General features: G+C 47.4%; 1 protein-coding gene across 1 annotated transcript; it reads left to right on the top strand.

The window, feature by feature from the left end:
* Nucleotides 1-8: 8 nt before the first annotated feature.
* LOC119658485 (dynein intermediate chain 3, axonemal) lies at nucleotides 9-16,612 on the top strand. Its single transcript, XM_038065930.1, has 9 exons — nucleotides 9-284; nucleotides 341-472; nucleotides 8,204-8,850; nucleotides 8,917-9,121; nucleotides 9,227-9,417; nucleotides 9,499-10,599; nucleotides 15,278-15,453; nucleotides 15,526-15,731; nucleotides 15,787-16,612. Exons 1-9 carry the CDS (start codon nucleotides 205-207, stop codon nucleotides 16,469-16,471), a joined length of 3,423 nt encoding a protein of 1,140 aa, XP_037921858.1. The 5' UTR covers nucleotides 9-204; the 3' UTR covers nucleotides 16,472-16,612.
* The last annotated feature ends 2,732 nt before the right edge of the window (nucleotides 16,613-19,344 follow it).

The raw sequence follows: 19,344 nt of genomic DNA, 5'->3' as shown, positions 1-19,344 counted from the left end.
CTATTTTATTGATCAAATAATCTCAAAGTAATGTCAATAAAGTTGCATTTTTTACTTGGATACATAAATTTGTTGCTAGTTGTCATCTTAGCAAGAAATTAGTCGAGCTCTACGTTACCCAGCTGTTCTTGGAGGATCAGTAACCGACGTCCGTTACAAAAAGTCCATATTTGGTGTCAGGATTTGTCTGGGATTGTCGGCAAAATGGGATCCAGAAAATCGGAATTAACGACTAGATTAGAAGAAGAGGATCGGGGCTCTTTGATAGATGGGCCCTCAATTGCGTATGTAACTCTCATTTTCCTTCATTTTCAGTGAATTATTGAAATTTTGATTTCAGTTCCGAGAAGAAGCCCAGATACGTGGCGGAGGCGATTTCTGATGAAAATTTCGATTATTTGCGAGATTTCGATGTGGAAGATGCATGGAATTTGCTTATGGATTTGCCGGGATGTTATAAAGTCGTTCTGGAGTGAGTAAGATGCCCTTTTGTTTACGGTTTTTATTGAAATGAGCGAGGAAGTAATCATAGCCATTGATTCGTGAGAATCCATAAAGTACTAAACATTTATAAATAAAATCAAAACCACTTGATTTACAAGCAAAATTCTTTTATCTCCTTCAAAATAACATCCATTAGATGGAATGCACATGTGCCAGCGGCTCAGCCACTCCTCCATACATCACTGGTAGGCCGACAAGGGATGGCCTTTAGCTCCTTCGTTGCATTTTGTTTTTTTTCGACATCACCTCGACTTCGAAGTGTGCCACTCGGACCATTGCTGATTTGACAGGTCAGGGTTTTTGTTCGAAATTCTGGACGAACCGGAATGCAACACGTCTCATATGCAAAATTTCCACCATGGTATGCTGGGCAGTTCCATATGCAGTGCCAAATTCATTAGCAGTGTCTCTTACGCTGGTATGGCGATTTTCGAGCATCATTTCTCTCACTTTTCTGATGTTTGACATGGATGGGCGCCTGGGACGAGACTGACCTTTATAGAAGGGTTGTTTCCCTGCATTCTAGAAAACTGGGAGTGTGTTGTTTACAGATTTGAGTCTGCGTCCACTTGATATCGAACCGGACCAAATAGGGAGCAACTTATTCTCTTTTTTTTGGTCCACGGACCCTTCATTTAGGGCTTAGCACCTAAACTTGGAAAATATTAGGCTATGGGGGCTTTATTCCCCAATCAAAGAGCATTGTCTTTTATTATTCTTTTATTTCCAAGTTGTCACAATCTCGGCAGATACCGGATTTTACCTAATACTAGCACTAAGTACCAAGTATTGAGGCTCGGATGATCCTATCTGCTTAAAAACTAAAGGGGCGCTGGTGATAGTGGCCGGTGGTAGGTCAATCCATCGAGTATTCCCCGCAACATTAAGCACGTATGCAGAATGGTGTACTTCTGCATGGTTTGAACCAGACTGTGTGAGAGTCCCATCACATCAAGGGAAGCCGTGAGGGATTTAGGTACAACACCTGTAGCTGACAATATTATGGAAACTACAAACACGCGCTCGAGGCGCCAAATTTCTTTGAATTCCCGAGCCAGTGGCTCATTGTTCACCTTCTTCTCCACGTATTACCGTTCAATGTTGCTATTATGGGGGATGTATTGCACTGGTGCCATTACAGTGCAGCCAGAAATGACATGGTCTAACGCCGAACCAGACATTCTGCACTGGTCGTTCTCCACCCGCTCTTTTAATATGAGTTTTTATGAGTTCGTGTGGCTGCAACGCCATCCTGAATGGCACACATGAACCCCTGCGTCTCAGCAAAGAGTTCCCCAGCACACATCCATCTGTTTGACAAATGCAAATCGACAAATGGCTGCCAAAGACAATTCACGTGTTTACCATGCATTGCCTTCGACTTCCATTCATTGATCTGCTCTTGGTCCGACTTCACTCCACTCAGAGAATTGAAAGATCGATCCTTCAAGTTAAGTGGAGTCAGCTCATAGTATGACTTACAGGCAGCCGCATGCAAGGGCGCAGCGAGTCGACTTGGCGATGATGTTGTGCCGCCACGTCAACCACGCCCCTACCTCCGATGTCACGAGGCAGGTTCATCTGCTCCACGGCAGACTTTGGATGATGCATTCGGAATTTGGACACAGTTGTCCGTATCCGCCGCTATACGTTTTCCAGATCGTTCTTCGTCTACGGCAATATTCCGATTGCATAAGCCAGAGAAGGGGTAGCGAATACATTCATCGCGCTTATTTTATTCTTCCCAGAGAGATGCGATTTCAGCACCAGCTTGACACGTCGTAGGAATTCGGACAGCAGAGCATCTTTCAGATCACCAACCTGAGCATGGGTTCCTTGCAGAATTCCTAGGTACTTGTAGAAGTCTGTCTCGGTCATAGCTTGGATGTGGAGGTAACCAATGCTATGTCTGGCATGCAGCTCGTGATGACCTTTGCGGATGGCTTGGTTTCGACACTTGTCTAATCCAAACTCCGTCCCAATATCACGGCTGAACATTTCTATTATTCGCAACAGATTTCTAAGATGGTCGTCAGTACCAGCATAGAGCTTGATGTCAAGTGTGTCAGTTCGCACTTAGCACGTAGGCCATACTTTATTGCAAAACCATGCCCTCTAGCATCATTCAGTAGTGCCATGCAAAACCGATGGGGACTCAACGAATCCCCCTGGAAGGTACCTCTCCCTATATGGATAGGCTCTAAGGTATTGGCACCCTCAGATGAAGACACTGATAAGGTGGTCTCTATTAGTTTCGGACCAATGCAATACAGATATAGGACATCGATCAGCCAGGTATGCGGGACCCTGTCGAAGGCCTTGGCATAATCGATATAGCAACTAAAGAGGTTTCTTTGGTCTCTAGTTACTTGTCCTACAACTATCGAGTCGATAATGAGTTGCTCTTTGCAACCCCTTGACTCAATTCGCCAGCCCTTCTGCACCTTGGACAGAATGTTGTTGGTCTCGAGGTGCGCACTGACCCTTCCACTAATAATGGACGTAATGAATTTGTAGCGGGCTAGTAAGCAAGTAATCGGCCTTGTGTCTGCGGGGTCCTGCGCTGTGTCCTTCTTAAGAATAAGGTAGGTAATCCCCGCAGTGAGGAAGGGTGGAAATTCCTTCGTCCGACTAATGACCTGATTTATGCTGTGTTCCAACCGGCTGTGGTGAATTTCTTATACCAGAAATTCTGCACCCGACCCAGACTTGGGACAGACCTGCTGGGCTGGTAATCCCCAAAGTCCACCCCAATACGAAAATCCTCAGTGTTGATAGGGAGCGACCCATTTGAGTCCGCCTCGTACGTTGAGCTTGAATGAGTACTCTCTTCGATCAAATACTCTAAAGGGGCCCTCGTATGGTGGTTGCAGCGGTTCGCGAGGGGCGTCCACCCTGATGAGGACCTGGTTGCACGTCTCGAGATTCGTGGTGGTGTTGACCTTCCATGCCGCGTGTCGGTTCGGCGGAGTCGCCCCGCCCTTAAGCAGACGCAGCATTCTAGAGTCATTCAACCCTGCTTTGATGTCCAGAACAGGATCAGCGGGAGGCGCATATTCTCCCCGTAAACCATCTACGTGGGGCTGGCCGCGAACTCTTTTCGCTGGGTTGTACGGAGCCCGAGGAGGACGAAAGACAAGGACCGCGACCACGACGGATCGCCGCGAGTCATTAGAGTGCTCTTCAACGTCTGATGCCAACGTTCCAGCATACCATTGGACTGTCGATGGTATGCAGTAGTTCTATGCCGGTTAAAGCCAAGGAGCTTTCCTAACTCCGAATTGCATTTCCTGGTCCGTGATGATGACGGCTGGAACACCAAAGCACGGAATCAACTCTTCCACTCTCAGCAGAGGGCCTCGACATTTGATTGTGCATTAATGTCAGACAGAGGTGTTGCTTCAGGACACCGCTCAAACCTGCCGATAATTGTCAGGCCATACTTGAATCTGTGCGAATCTCACAAAGGGTCGATGATGTCGAGATGGATGGAGTGAAAGCGCTTGGTTGACTGAGGGAATACACCTACTTCCTCTCGAACGTACTTATTGATTTTGCACTTCTGGCACGCGATGCATTGTCTGTCCACATCCTTGTTCATGGACGGCCAGGAATATTTTCCAGTAACCAACTGGTTCGTCGTCCTGATGCCTGGGTGCGCTAGATCGTGAATTGCGTGGAATACTTTCCATCAAAAATTGGCCGGAATGAGAGCCGACCCCGCTTGTGAACGGGACAAAGGCTGAAGAAAAAGAAGAAAAATTGGCCGGAATGAATGGCCTGGGTCCTTTGCCTGAAATCTCGCAGAGTAAATAGAAGTTTGAGCTGAAAATAGGAAACTCCTTCAACTTATATTTGGAGTTTGCCTTCGGGCTCCGAAGCTCTGCGTTGTCTTTTTGTTCCTCGGCGATTGCCGTATAAACGACCGAGGCGGGGACTGTCACCTCCGAACTTGGAGACAAACTGGCTGATATAAGTCAAGTGCCTAAGTTGGCGAGGGGACACTTCGTCGGGCTTTTGTCTAAGCGTGAAAGTTAGGGGTTTGTAGTCTGTGAACACAGTGGACAGCCTGCCCTCCAGGGAGTAGAATTTTTTTATAGCGAGGTACGCGGCGAGTAGTTGACGATCGTAGGCGCTGTAGTTGCGTTGAGCTGGGTTGAGCTGTTTTGAAAAGAACCTCAACGGTTGCCAGATTTGATTCACTCGTTGGTGCAGAGCGGCGTCTAACGCAGTATCTGAGGGATCAACGAACACAGCTAGGGGAGCATCTGGCCGAGGAAATGCTAGCAGCGTTGCCTTAATAAGCTGCTGTTTGACTATCTCAAACGCGTGGACGGCCTCAGCAGGCTAAGTAACCTCGCGGGAGTGCTTAGTTTCGGGCCCAGACAAGTAGGCGTTCAAGATCGCTTGATGATGAGCGGCCCTGGGCAAGAAACAACGATAGAAATTTAAAATGTCCAAGAACCTTCGCAGATCTTTCTCCGTGGTTGGTAGTGGAAAACTCTTAATCGCCTCAACCATGTCTGGGTCAGGTTGTATACAGTCAGGGATTACTAAGTTCCCGAGAAATTTCACCTGGTTCTGTAGGAATCTGCACTTTTCAACGTTTAGGAGAAGTCCGGCTTCAAGAAGACGTTGAAAAATGCACTCGAGGAAAGGTTTCGTTGCGGTTTTGCCCACCGAGCTGGTTCCAGTTAACTCGTTGGGAAGTGTTGTCCATACGTACTCGAGAAGGTCGATCAGACCCGAGTCTGCAAGGGACTCATCTGAAGTTACTTTTGGCACGAAGCTTCACTCGGAAGTTATCTGGTACCATTGGAAACCGAATGGCCCTCCGAGAGCATATGTTCAAGAAGAGATCCTAGCTATATGCGGTTTGCCACCTTGTGGGAGTTGCAAGGTGGTTGTGCCACATCACAGATAGAGCCCCTCGCGGGTTCAAGCGTGGAGTTTCAGCCCCCTTAGTTGCGGCAGAGGTGTTAAATATGTCTCCCATCAACTAGTATGAATTCTGAGCTTGTACTCAGTATAAACCAGTACTGCTGTGCTAGTCATGGCGGGGCTGCAATTGTGGTCTTCAAATTAATCCCTGTCCGAAGAGGACCGTAGGATTATGCCTACACGGCAGGTACTCAAATAAAAAACCCAGGATTTTCATGTCGGCCGCTATCGGAGTTTCCGCTAAACCTTTGGTAAAGCCTTTTTGCCCGGAAACATGTGACTCTAAAAAACATGCGGTTTTGTTGTTTCGCTAGTAGTTGGGTTGCCTATTGGGAAGTAGTCGCCTTCTGGGCATAGTAGCGTAGGGTACTGTCAATTGGGTGATATGGGTAACTTTTTCTATGGACACAAAGTTCAGGGTTTTATCAGGCATGAGCGTTGCAGAGAAATTGTCCGACTTGAAAACTTTTGCCATCCAAACCTGATTTTCACCTAGTATTCTGTGAGAATTCTTTTGGAGTTTAATTCATCTTTGATCCCCATGCAGATTGCTTTGTGGTTACTGTCAGTGTAGTCTTCACTAATTTGCCAAGCAACTCTTCTGACTAAATCGGCTGTCTCGTATGTTAAGTTCACTGCAGCCCCGCGGCTCTTTCCTCTGAAAGAGCACTCTACACTTGGGGGTCACATTTTCAATCCGAGAGCTTTTTCCCGTGAATTCTTTTGAAAGGATCTATCAATGGAACCAGCTCCACTCCCTCCCAAGGTTCCTATTATTGAGGCATTGTGGTCATTGGATATCGACGGCCGGGAGCCAGTTTGCCCACTTTCAAAAACTGCCGGTACTGGATTTCTGAGGCCCTGCATCGTAACTTTATCTCTCGTCTTATCAGTTCTATTTCTGGGTAACCCTCCCCTCTTCGGGTTACATGGCACATGGCCAATCAGCTCCGCCAGAAGAACAGCAACATTTGACGTCCACTATAGCAGCCAAAAAGGTCAACGTGTTGATAGTCTATGACGCAATGCATACGCTTTGAGGCAGTTCGGAACGGAGCTCAACTACTACTACTAACCAACCCTAAGAATCCTATTCTTAAGGTGGAGAACTGGACAGTGTCTGACTACAGATCCAGAGGACTGTGAGTCAGAACCTTGCTTAGAGAGTATGCAGTCCCAGTCGTGTGAGACTACCAAATCGACAATCACCGAAGATAAAATCGCCGGGGCTATAAACAGTACTTTCGCGGACACCAGATGGTAGATTGCCTGTCATGCTACAGAAGCAGGAAGAGAGGGTTGTGCCGTGACTTGTCAAGATTTACCGGAGCTATATCTTTTTGGGATATGTACCACAACCTTGGAGATGCGCACGCGTGGTTTTCATACTGAAAGCAGGCAGGCGCGACCATGAATCCGCGGGGGACTTGCCGCCAATCAGCCTCACCTCTTTCGTGTTGAACACCATAGAGCATGTCCTGGACGTCCATTTAAGGACGATTAAACCGCTCAAACCGTTCTCAACGAGGTAATAGGCACGGTTGGGCGGTCACTACAGTGCAAGCAGTATATTCTAGCTGACTTCCTGGATACAGAGGGAGGATTCAACAACGTTAGCACTAACGCTATCAAGGTAACTTTTCCATCTATCCATCCATGCTAAGAACCAGAATAATTCAGTGTGATCTGGGAGGAAACCATTTGACCAGAGCTGTGAGCAGAGGTAAACCCCAGAGTGGTGGTACCATCTCTCCAATGGTCTGATTGATAATGATGGACGAAATTTTATGGTTGTTGGACAGGAGTGGGGAGAAGGTGGTGACGTATGCTGACGATTTAGCGATGCTGGTGTCAGGGATGTTTCCCTTCACACAAAAAACTGTGAGTTAAGAAGGCCTGTATAGCTTTTCATGTCTGCAAGAGGACCTTTGCAAAGAAATGTGGTGTCAGCCTGAGGATGGTTCTCTGGTACGGTCTCCCAGGAATTGCCAGTGTATTCCAGGCGGAAGTACTGGCGATAGTCGAAGCCTGTCGATGGTTGGGGCATGGTTCGAGGCCCAGACGTAGCGTAGCCATTCTGACCGACAACCAAGCCACTATTAAGGTTTTGTACTCAGCGACATCATCCAGGCTGGTAGGGCAGCGCAAAAACGCGCTCAAGGTCACCCTCTTCTGGGTTCCCGGTTATAGGAATATAGGGGAGAATGAGCGGGCTTACAGAATGGCCAGGCGGGGATCTGCTCTTGGCAGTCCTTCGGTGGGTATTTAGCAGACACGGACCTTGTATGGCGAAGGTTTTCCACATGGGCCAAGTCAATGAGGATTTGGCCCACCTAGAACAAACCGCGAGCACGAGAGCTTTTGTGCCAAACGCGTGCTAATGCATACAAGATTACGTCAGTCTGCACGAGGCAAGGGCCTATAGGCAACTATGCTTTTAATCGGCATACCCTTCAATTTACATTGTCGAACCTGCGGGGAAGAGGGAGAAACCCTCAGGCACTTCCTCTGCGATTGTCCACCTTTTGCTAGAGGTAGGCTACGGGCACTAGGTAAACCATTTTTTGAGGACCTCAGAGAGATCTCTACGGGCTGACTTTGAATATTAGAGCTGGCTGGACTCTGCCTCCTTGCTCTTCTCACCGCAGTCACTTCTGTAGTACCTCCGTCGAACTTCCCTCTTATTGGGAGATTTGGCAACTCCGTATATTTATACGTCTACAGATTATTTATTTACCACTTCCTCTACTTATTTCAGTGAGCGGCAACAAAAGGACATGGGACTGAAAGTTGGCGTCAATGTAAGCTCTGAATTCCCATGGAAACAAGTCAAATGCAAAGTAGCTCGTGAGTACCTCCCAGACGAACCTTTCGACACCGGCGAAGAGCAACCTCAGGAAAAGTTTCCAGGCCTGAAACCTGACGACTGGATCTTATTTGGATACGCTTCGGCTCTCTCCGGAGATGATGATGTTTTTCTGGTCTACACAACACCTGAGGCCACTAAGAGAGCCAGTGATATCATTAAAACTATTGAGACATATCAGCGTTGGGTTCTCAATAAAGCCATGGTAAAGAAAGGAAATCGGTGGGTCTCGCTTGGCAGCGAAGCTGAAGTAGAACTGGGACTTCCGCGTGAACAGAAAACAGTGGTGGATGTTGAGATTCAGAGCGTTTATCCGATAAAACATTCAGAGGTCATGTTCAGACATCGTTTCACTGGAGATGTTCGCGATGGTTATGTGGAGCTAGTGCCGGGCGATAAGAAGTTTCAAAATGTTTTTAGGAAACGTATTGATGCCGCTATCCAGAGTGCTCCTAAAATGGTGAGCTTGGAGCAACAAACCGATCCGACATTCCCATCGAATGCCTGGTCCCAGTATTTGTACGAAATCAATCCGGATGGTAAGTGAGGGGAAGTGGGTCTCCCAATTATGTCTCTCTTAATATGGAAAATTTTCTATTTTAAAGATGAAGGACTAGATAAATCTGATGATGACGAAGACGAAGATGGCAAAAAGAAAAAGCAAAAACCTAAGCCAGCCAGTCGACCAGGCAGTTCGACAAAAGAGTCCAAAACGCCAGAACCAGCACCGGTAAAACCACCCCCAGAGATGTCTGATCAGGTGAAAGCTTTACTGGAAACGCTAGAGTTCAACCAGGTCGACATGTATAGGTAAGTGGTTGACTGCGGGGTCGGAAAATATTATTGAGTTCTCCAAAGCGCTGTCAGGGTTTTGAAGTCTATGTTCTTTGTGAGACTTATCTTCAATTTTTTCAGGAATGACTATCCACTGATATCTTCAGAAAGTGTTACGAAATACTCTGTGCCGTACCTTAAAGAGATTTTATGTTTTGCCAATATATCGCGGAGTATTAATCGATATGTTTGCGCCGTTGACTGGTATCCCACTCTGTCTGGCTTGCTCGTAACCTCTTACTCTTTTACGACCCTGAATTCCATTGAACCTGGTAAGGACCTTTGTCACCCTTATCTGCCTTTATTAGTTATAAACAATCTGAATGGAATCTCCAATGAAATGCCTTCACTAGGTGAATCCGATGTGGATGTGGTCAAACGCGCCGTAGTGGAGCCGAATCCTGTCCTCATGTGGAGCTTCGATGATTCCTTGCACCACAAATTTGAATTTGAAACCCCACGAGAGGTGACATGCTTATCGTTCTGCCCCTACGATGAAAATATCCTTGTTGGTGGCACAATGAATGGGCAGGTCATAATTTGGGACATGCAAAATCGTGTTGCTAGAGGTGAAGTCGAAGAGGTCCTTACGGCATCGCAGATTCGCTACCGAAATATCATGCAGCAATATTTAAACTGGACGAAATCCATGAACGAAGCAGTTGTGGTTCGTCCAGCTGCGGTTAGCGCCTTGTCATTTTCCCACGCAGGTCCGGTAACCAGCATCAAATGGTTGGCACAAGGAAATTATATCACAGCCACGGGTCAAGCCCGAGTGTCTGAAGGGAAGAATCGGTTCTTTGTCTCCTGTTCGATAGGGGGTACCATAGCATTCTGGAATCTTGACGCTCCTGTAGACAAGAAGCGTCTAGCTGCCAGCGCTCACAGAAACGTGCCGAAGCAGTTAATCCAAGATGTTTCAGAGTACAAGAAATATGATCGAATTTTCAGGCCTCAGTATATCATAGAGCATAAGGAGCCCCTGACTTCGATGCTCTTTAATCGTGGTAAGTTTGAGTATCTCGCAGAAGAGATACAAGACCGAAGGATATCAGTGCGAGTCGCAATCAAGGTGAAACCGGTGGAGAACATATCCTTCGAGCAGCATATGGTTGTCTCAACAATGTTGGGCAATTTACATAAATTCGTATGGGAAGGGTTTGACTTCGTGCAATCGACAGAGGTCAATAAGGAGCTGGTTCAGGCATCTGAAGAGTTTGTACCAATCCATGATGGCCCAGTGTTTGAGATACGAAGAAATCCTTTCTGTGATAGCGTGTTTGCATCGTGTGGAAAATGTGTTTTGGCAATTTGGAAGGAAGGATGCTGGTGGGCCCCGATTTTCTGGAGAAAACGACCGGCATCGATCACCCGATTGGAGTGGAGTTTGGATCGTCCTTCGATTTTGTATTTATGCCGAAGTGATGGTACTTTCGAAGCATGGGATTTGCTAGGTAAGAATCATTGAACAATTTAGATAATCTATTTCTCAATCTAAAGAATGGTAAGCAGTTCATTTCTCAGGCTGGTGTAGAGGCATTTGGGATCTTGCTGGTTCATCATTTCTAAGGAAGAGTTTTGACTTGATCCTGGATTCGAATCTTGTTTAGTTTTAGATGTTTGTTAAGGTTTTGTGTAAAACAGGAGTTCCAGGATCACATAAGGCTAGATCCTGACCTGACCTCAGGAGAATGGCGTAGGGGCTTTGTATCCGAAGGTACACCGGTTCCTGACTATTGTGGCCCGCTCCCTTGCACACGCTACCTTGGTGAAATTCACATGGAGAACACACATAACAAAGCTAAACAATTGCACGAAACATCAGGGAAAGAGGAAAAGTTGACTGTATTCGGGTGTAGTCGGCTGAAACAAACGATGTGACATCGGGGCGCCTAAATAAGGAAAAGGTCTGACAAAGTGACGAGACTGACGGCGCGGAGACGGCAACTCCTATACTCTGCAGTGTCCCCGTTTCGGAAAAAAACCCAGTCAAAATCGCTAGATCTGAGCATGTGGATTTTGGCATGAGCCAAGTGGAAGTTCAGCTAGAGCTGAAGAAGAAAGGTTCATTAGGAAATGCGCGACAGTGGTGAAGCGCATGCGGTCGGCAACCAGAAGAACGTCGGCAAAGGCGTCAAAAATGAGCTGCTGGAACTGGAGGAACTACTGGACTGCACCTCCTTCTACAGGGGAACGTGAACATCAGCAGAAGACGCGAGGAAAACAGAAACAGCCTCACTTCTCGCTGAGAACACTTTTAGCGCCAAAAGGATTGCAGATAGCCTACTTCAAGCGAGCAGGGGAAAAGGCGGAAAGACGAAGAAGCGCCTAAAAGACACTTTATCCAAGTAGTTGCCACTTTCCAGGGCCCAAAAAAAGTAGGAAAAGAAGGACGAAAGGAAAGAACTTGCTACGCCGCCAGAGACCCGTCTGTCCAAAGACGAGGAGGCTACAAACCGAAAACCAGTAACAGAAAAGACGAGGAACCCGACTCTGCTGATTAGGCCCATGGAAAGCAAGATATTTGCGGAAGTCCTCAGTGAAATCCGCTACAAGATGAAACCCGAAGATAATGGAGCAGAAGTGTCTTTCGTACGGAAAACGAAGGGTGACGGAGTTCTCATCGAGCTAGGCTCGAAGACGACTAGCGTAGAGTATGTTCCGCGGAACGGTCAAGAGATTACTAGGGGGAAGGCTCTGGTTTCTAGTCTAGAGACTATGTGCTCTCTAGAAATCCGAGCTCTTCACTGCCTTACAGAAAACGTCAGAGTAGAGGAGGCGATTATGCGTGAATGTTTAGAGGAAACCAATGGCCGAGTAGGTATCACTTCTGCGAATACACGAGGCCAGAAACTCGTTGCGGTGGGTGGGTGCAGGGTACAAATCCTGGTAACCTCTGCCAAATGCCTGGACTATGGATGCACGTTAGCAAATTGCAAGGGACCCGACAGGAGGACAGCATGCCACAGATGCGGTCAGGTAGGTTACCAAGCGAAATTGCTTTCTCTGTAAGGATCATGGCGCGTCTTGTGAGAAAGTCTCACACGGGTTTGGGACGGTGTCCAATCTTCAGGGCGGAACTATAAAGCGCTAGAACGTGACTAGCATGATGCGCATCCTACATGAACCGGAGTGCAAATGCTCACCAGCAGCTAGGTAAAGACTGAGCTAGTGCTAATCAGCAAACATTGCCGGGAAGCCGTCCGACTTCGTGTTCTTGTCCAAGGCCGAGGGAATGGGTTTGTTCGATTCGGTGTTTAGGGATAACGTTTAATAACTTTCACCTGATGTCGAATGAGACAATGCCGGATTTTCTGCGCTGCTTGAACGCTGGAAGGACGCTGTTTTGGACACAGAGGATGAATCCTGGTAGGCGGTGACTTTAATACGCCTTTGAATGGAACATGTTTCAGCCAGACCCTAGAGGGACACGGATCCTGCAAATGGCGGCAAGAACCGGGCTCATAGTTTTAAAAGCTGGATCCAGGCCGACGTTTCAGCGCCCAGCTTGCGTCGGCAGCATCTGACATCACTTTTGCGTCGGAATCTCTGGCACCATGGGTGGACGGGTGGCGAATCCTAGAAGACTTCTCGGCAAGGGATCACTAGTACATGGCATTCGAAGTGGATGACACCACTTGTCGGCGTGCACTAACCCGGCGCTCTCTCAGTGTGTGGAAAGTCGCGAGGGTAAACATCGGGAAATCCGTGGAAGCTCTTGGAATAGGCAGAGTCGCGCTGAAGGGCGCTTTGGGGGCTGGTAGCGTTGCAGCTGACACTGTCGTCAACTCAGTGACGAACATGATAACGCGGCGTGTGAGGCTTCCATGCCTCGGAGGAGCGAGGCTTTCATGCAACCGAGGTGTCTCAGCCGTGGCAAGCCCTCGATGTACTAGTGGACTGCAGAAATTGCCAACCTATGGAGGGAGTGTCGTAAGCTCCGCCGTTTGGCACAACGTTTACACGCCAGCGAAGAGGCGTGCTCCATAAAGGCAGAGTATAGATCAGCAAAAAAGAGATTCCGCAGTGCAACAAATAAAAGCAAAGTTCGCAGTTGGCAGAACCTAGTCAACGAGGTGAATGAGGACCCGTGGGAACTTGGCTATAAACTTGTCACCCGGGAAATCGGGGCTCTGCAGAAGCCTTGCATGGTAAGTACCAACCGGATGGACCGCATTGTACGGGGATTACTCCCCTAACATCCCATACGGGTTGATGTCTACATCGTGGAAAACTTCGAGGATTGCTCCCTTCGCAATAAGAGAGCTCGAAGAAGTGGTTCTCGCTATGAAAACCAAGGAGGCATTAGCTCCAGATGCGATCCTATCGGAAGTTTACAAACTGGTGTTCCGCCAATGGCCAGACCTGCAGCTCGGGACGTTCAACGCTTGCTTGAAGGAGCGGATTTTTCCTTGTCGCTTGAAGGGAAAGGTAGACCCGGCATACCGTCCTCTGTGAATGCTTAACACAGTCGTAAAGTGCTCGCTGAAGCGATTCGTCCTGTCGAGAACTTATTCCCAAGGCAGCTCGGATTCAGAACAGGGAGATCCATGGTGGATGCTATTCTGGAGGTCATGGATGTAGTTTGTCCAGCCAAGGCACACAGCCACCGATCTCGATGGATAGTGCTCCCCATATCGCTGGATATCAGAAATGCCTTTAATTCCGTAAGATGGACAGATACCCCCGTGCAAGGTTTTGACTGTCAGTTTATGATGCAGGTTAAGGATGCTGTGTTACATAGTGGTGCTCAAGGGCGAGCAGCTACTTTGTGGCATCGGGAAAAGCTACACTTACACTGGCTTGTTGGTCGTGAAGCAATAAGTGAATGCTCCAAAGCCTAATTTGGGTGATCAGATCCGAGTCTGCATGAGGACCCATCTGAAGGGGCATCGGCAATGAAGCCTCACAGGTTATCTGGTACTATGGGAACCGGGATTGCTCTCTGAGTTGATACGTCGACTGTCGCCCAGCAGTGGAAAACTATGATATGCAATGGTGCTGTTCCCGCAGCTACGTCCGAAAAGGACATCATAAGATCGAGCTGAGTGCGGAAGCGTCGAGGTGGATCGACATGGGTAAGGAGCCTTGGTTGTCCTGACCAAGCAAAGTCGAAGCTGGCGGTGAAATACCTCGAAATCATGATACACGAAGATGAGCTTCTTCCAGCAGCTTCAGAACACCACGGACCACTACAGCTGGAATTTTTGCAATTTGCGGGCTGATGGCCAACGTCGGAAGTTTCTTATATAATAGACGTCCTTTGCTGATGAATGCGGTTTAGTCCATAATTCTGTACGAACCATGGGCTGACGCCTTTATTAAGAAGGCACCTAGCACAAGTGCAATAGCGAGGGGCTTTGGGAGTTGCGTCTGCCTATCGCACCGTATCGGAGCCAACCAGCATTGGTTGTAACAGGAGCTACTCTGATCGCTCTCTAAGTTGCACAGAGTATGTTTATATACAGAAAAGATAATGGAAATAAGGGAGCCATCGTTTGTAAAGAGAGAGTCCGCACTTTGACCGCGTGGCGGCAATCGTGAGAAAGAGAATAGAGGGGTAAATGGACCACGCATTTCTTTAAAGACGTGTGACCGTTTTTCAATCGAAAGCAGGTGAGGTAAGTCATAGGTCAGTCGTCCCTGCACAAAACCAGGAGGTCACCGTCGCATGATTGCATTTACTGGAAGGTTATGGTGGGTGATGTTGGCCGCACATATTTCTGCAGTATTGTTGAGTGCCATTGCCTTTATCTATCGGAGGAAAGGTGCCAGGTGCCTCCAGACACCAGATTTGATGCTATTCTACAGAGCAAGGACACGTGGAGTTGAGTGGGACTCTATACTCAAGGCATCCTTAAGGCGAAAAAGAGGAACATGGATCGGAGAGAGGCGCAGGGAAGCTGAGCTGGGACTCCCTGAACTACGGGGTGTGTGCTCCTACATTGAATAGGTTTGGCCTGAGGTAATGTGTCAAAGGGTGCTGGGTTACAGACCAAGACGCCGTTAGTCTCTCTGGGACATGTAGAATGAGGTTTGATCTGCTTATGTTCGACAGATCATTGCATAAACAGATTGCAAGAGGCTTTAAAACAACAAGGACGTTGACAAATTTACAAATTAATTTTTTAGCTCGCACTGATGAAGCTTGCTTGGTTGACATGCTTGGTGGGGGAATAATCACATCATTGACGGAGCATTGTCCTATAATGGCCCAGAAAATAATTGGAGTTGGGGATTACAACAGTAGCTTCCGAATATTGGTTTTACCGCCAGCTTTCAAGAGCAAGTTACCCATGGAAGCCGAGGTAGGACTTGACTTTTTTTCTGATCCTTCCATGTAGATTGAAGTGGGTACTATCGTCTGAATTATTTATTAGCGCTTGGTTGAACTTATAAATCGGGAAGAAACTAGAAAAGAGAAGATCCGGCAATGGGAGAACGCCTGGCTGGAAAAGAATGCGGACATATTGAACGCTAAAAAGCGGCTCGAAGAGGAGGCACAAGAAGAATTAGAACGACTGGCGAAGGAGGCTCAACTGCTAGAGGAGGCGCGTTTGAAACGAGAAGCAGAAGAAGCTAGAAAGTAGGTACCAAGTAAATTTCCAGAGGTTTATAGTATATTTTTCGTGTACTTATAGGTCCCAGCTGAAAGAGAAGAAAAAGCTTGTGTTTGACCTTCCTGAGCGCCTGGAGAAGAAATGGGATGATATGAACCTTCGTCGTCTGGTCAACGTTCTAATGACTCGAAGACTTGTCGATCACGAGAAACTATCTCAGCAAACAGCAATGGAGAAGGAGCGTCTGTTATATGAACGTTCCAAGAAAGCAGCCATAAAGAAAAGTTTCAGGACCATTGGCGAAAATGTGGCCTCCATACGTGCTCGACTCCTCCCGGTAATTGTTGAAAATAAGGAACGATTTGAAATGGTTTCGGAATCAGCCGAAGATGTTTTGGACAGTGCTGATAACTACGAGGAAGCTGTGAAGAGATGTGATAGATACATAAGTACTTTCGCGATATCCAGTGACATAGCGTTCAGCGAGTTTCTGGACCGTGGAAGACAGCGGAGAGCTGTTTTGAACAAATCTTTGGGCGCTACAACTGCGAGGAAGCATTTTTACAATACTTTGAAGGAAAATCAGTTATTGGAGAATTTTAATTTTGGATTCGGTGCTTTCATGGGAACACAAGATGATGGGGTGAGGGGATTAGGGAGTGGCACTGATTATTCTGAAATATACCAACCTCAGGAGACAACTACAGACGCAGATGAATCTTCGCCGATGGAAGGAGATGTAGAGGATGGTGACGAAGAGGAGTAAAATTTGTTTCGAGTTAAGTCGTATTTTATTAATTTAATTGTACCTCATATTCAACTTTCGTCTCTTCAGATTTTATTTAACTTTATGTGAATGTCAATTATCCAGGAATCAGTTCCGAAATGATTAAAATTTTTTAAATTGCGATTGTGTTTTCCGCGCTTACGCGTCGCACTGTATGGCATGGGTGGTTTCAGTTGCCGCTCCAAGGAGCCTAATTAGCGGCATAGTGCGCCGTTTTGATGCCACAAACGTCTAATACTACGGATGCTGTGGTAAGAGTGAAGAGGCAGAGTCGAGCCGACTTAGATCTTTAGAGCCAGCCTGTAGCATTCGCCAAGTCAAGCAACTATCCCACCCTGCAATTAGAGTGTTTGAGGGTTTCTCCGTCTTCTCTGCGAATAGTAGTGTATGCGCCGAGTCTAGCGGCATGGTCTCCTATAGATTAGTCTCATGCAGACCGCTGTAATCGCAAGAGCTCCCTCAAGCGGGGTTTGTTATAGGCGGACCAAATCCTATTTGATGTGGTACAGATGGTGAGTCTTCGTCATCTGAGATCCACAGCTACTAAGTAGTGCGAGTATAATAGATTCCACCCGCGACAGTCGTCAGCATGTGTCCGCCGAAGAACTGCCAAAAGCAGAGCCATACCTCAACAGTGCTCTATGTTCCTACGACCGGAAATTCAGAGGAGGATGACATTGAGCGTGCTGCCCAGATTTTTCAGCACGATACTGCACTATCTCCACAGCCTGGAAGAAGCCACCGTTGAGTACACGGTCGCTTGGCTGCCGGTCAGAATGACTATGTTAGGTTTGGAGCTAATGTCATGCCCCAGCCATCGACTGTCTTCCTGTATTGTTAGTACTTGGAATACACTGGCGAATCCAGCCACATTTTGGTATAGAGTTACGTTTAGCAAAGACATTGTTTAACATTTTGTGTTCCAAACGAAATTTCATGTGTTGATGCATTGCAAATGTTGCGCAAAAACCCTCTGCTCTATCGAAAACTAGTGCGTCCTTCAGAACCTCAAATCTGTGTCGAAAGACCAGTGTCAGATAGACGCTGAAAAACGTTACTGAGCGAAATGTTCTTCCATCTGACGGGTATGTCAGGCTTGGGGCTCAGATCAAGTCCTAGTCATCAACAGGCTTCCTGTATCATCAGTACTTCTACTTGGAATACACTAGTGAATGCTGAGAGACTAAACGACACAGATACTAGGTGTATCAGAGGAAATTCCCGCAGCGACTCCACAGACAATCTTTGATCCGGACGTACCACCGTTGTGCACATCCAGAGAACCATTCTCGGCCGAAGACCCCGTTTCTTTGTATATGTCCTCTTCCAGGCATAGAAGGTTGTATAGGCCTGTCAATCAGAGCACCGAAGATATGGCATCTCCTTGGTTCATGCTCTGGTCAAGTGGTTACCTCCCAGATGTATATCAAAGAGATACAACCCGGTAAATCTCGACAAGTCACGCCACAACCCTTTCTTGCTGCTTCGGTAGAATGATCGGCATTATGTCATCTGGGCGGAGATGCTGTTTAGCGTCCAGCCGATTTTATCTTCGGTAGTTACCGATTTGATAGTCTTGCACGACTAGGGCTACATACCCTCCAAGCAAGGGTTGGCTCGCAGTCCTCCTCGTTAACGAGGAAGTGCCGCTTCAGGGTTTCACCAGAAGATTCTGTTCAGGAATCATCCAAATTTTTTTTAGAAACGTTCTTTGGACAGAATCCTACTGAGTCTCAAAGACTCGCTGGTGTTTTCACTGTTCTGACAATGGGGGGGCCAACCAGGGCCGCCTCTTAGCAGTCTTATACTTCTTCAGACAGTCAGCCATAAAGCATTGAGGTCTATAGCCTATTAAGAGTTTGCACTTCTTTATTGCGATGGTGGACGCTAAATTTTGCTGTTCTTCTGGCGGGTGCACAGAGGTGGCGGTGAGGAAGACGGAGCGGCAACCCTGTCGGCCAAACCAAAACCAAGTGGCCGAGGAGAACCTTCATAGTGGTGGCACCGGGAGACGCTGTACTCACTTTGGCTTGCCGGTCGTGAAGTAGTAGGCGAATGCTCCAAAGGCCTAATCAGGGCGATCAGACCCGAGTCTGAACGGGGACTCATCTGAGGTGGCAAATTGGTCACGAAACCTCACCAGGGGTATACTGGTACCATGGAAACCCAGATAGCCCCTGGACTCTCATACTTTGGGTGAACTCCCGTTGCGTGTGAGCTTCATGGGGGTTGTTGGTTATGTTCAAGCGAGAAGAGACCCTCGGGCCTCGACGTGGTTTTGCGTTTCAACACGGGTGCCGTGCTCCTTAGTTCGGTAGAGATTTAGGTAGGTTTGCATCCGCCGGTATGAATGCTAAGCCATGATCTTGGTATAGATTTGTACCGTTGTTGCTTGTCTCAGCGGGGCTCTGATTGTGGTCACAAAATTAATTCGTGTCTTAAGAAGATCGTAGGATTAAGTAGTCCAGACAGGTGCTCACGTTAAACCCTCAAGGACTTAACTGTTCTTCTGACGGAGCTGATCGGTTGTGAGCCATGTAAGCTGAAGAAATATACACGTTCTCGGCTCCCACTTGCTCCAGTTTGACTACGACTCGGACGCTCGAACTCAGGTTCCGACACAGAAAATCGTGCACACTATTCCTGGTGAGAATACATGCTCTAGGTCAGTTCCTTGCGCTGTGGAATAAATTAAATTATCTTGTTTCTAACCCTTTGATTGTTCGATCGCCTCCGATCCAGGGCTCCTGTATTTGTGCGATGACGATTTCTTTCTCTAGGAGGCAGACCAGCCGTTTAGATGAGGCGCAGTTCGAGTGCTACTGATTTATCTGCGCTACCCTCACCATGAT

Source organism: Hermetia illucens, chromosome 5, assembly GCF_905115235.1.
Source record: "Hermetia illucens chromosome 5, iHerIll2.2.curated.20191125, whole genome shotgun sequence".
Lineage (NCBI taxonomy): Eukaryota > Metazoa > Arthropoda > Insecta > Diptera > Stratiomyidae > Hermetia > Hermetia illucens.
The sequence above is the reverse complement of the archived record's forward strand: the minus strand, read 5'-3'. Positions and strand labels throughout refer to the sequence as shown.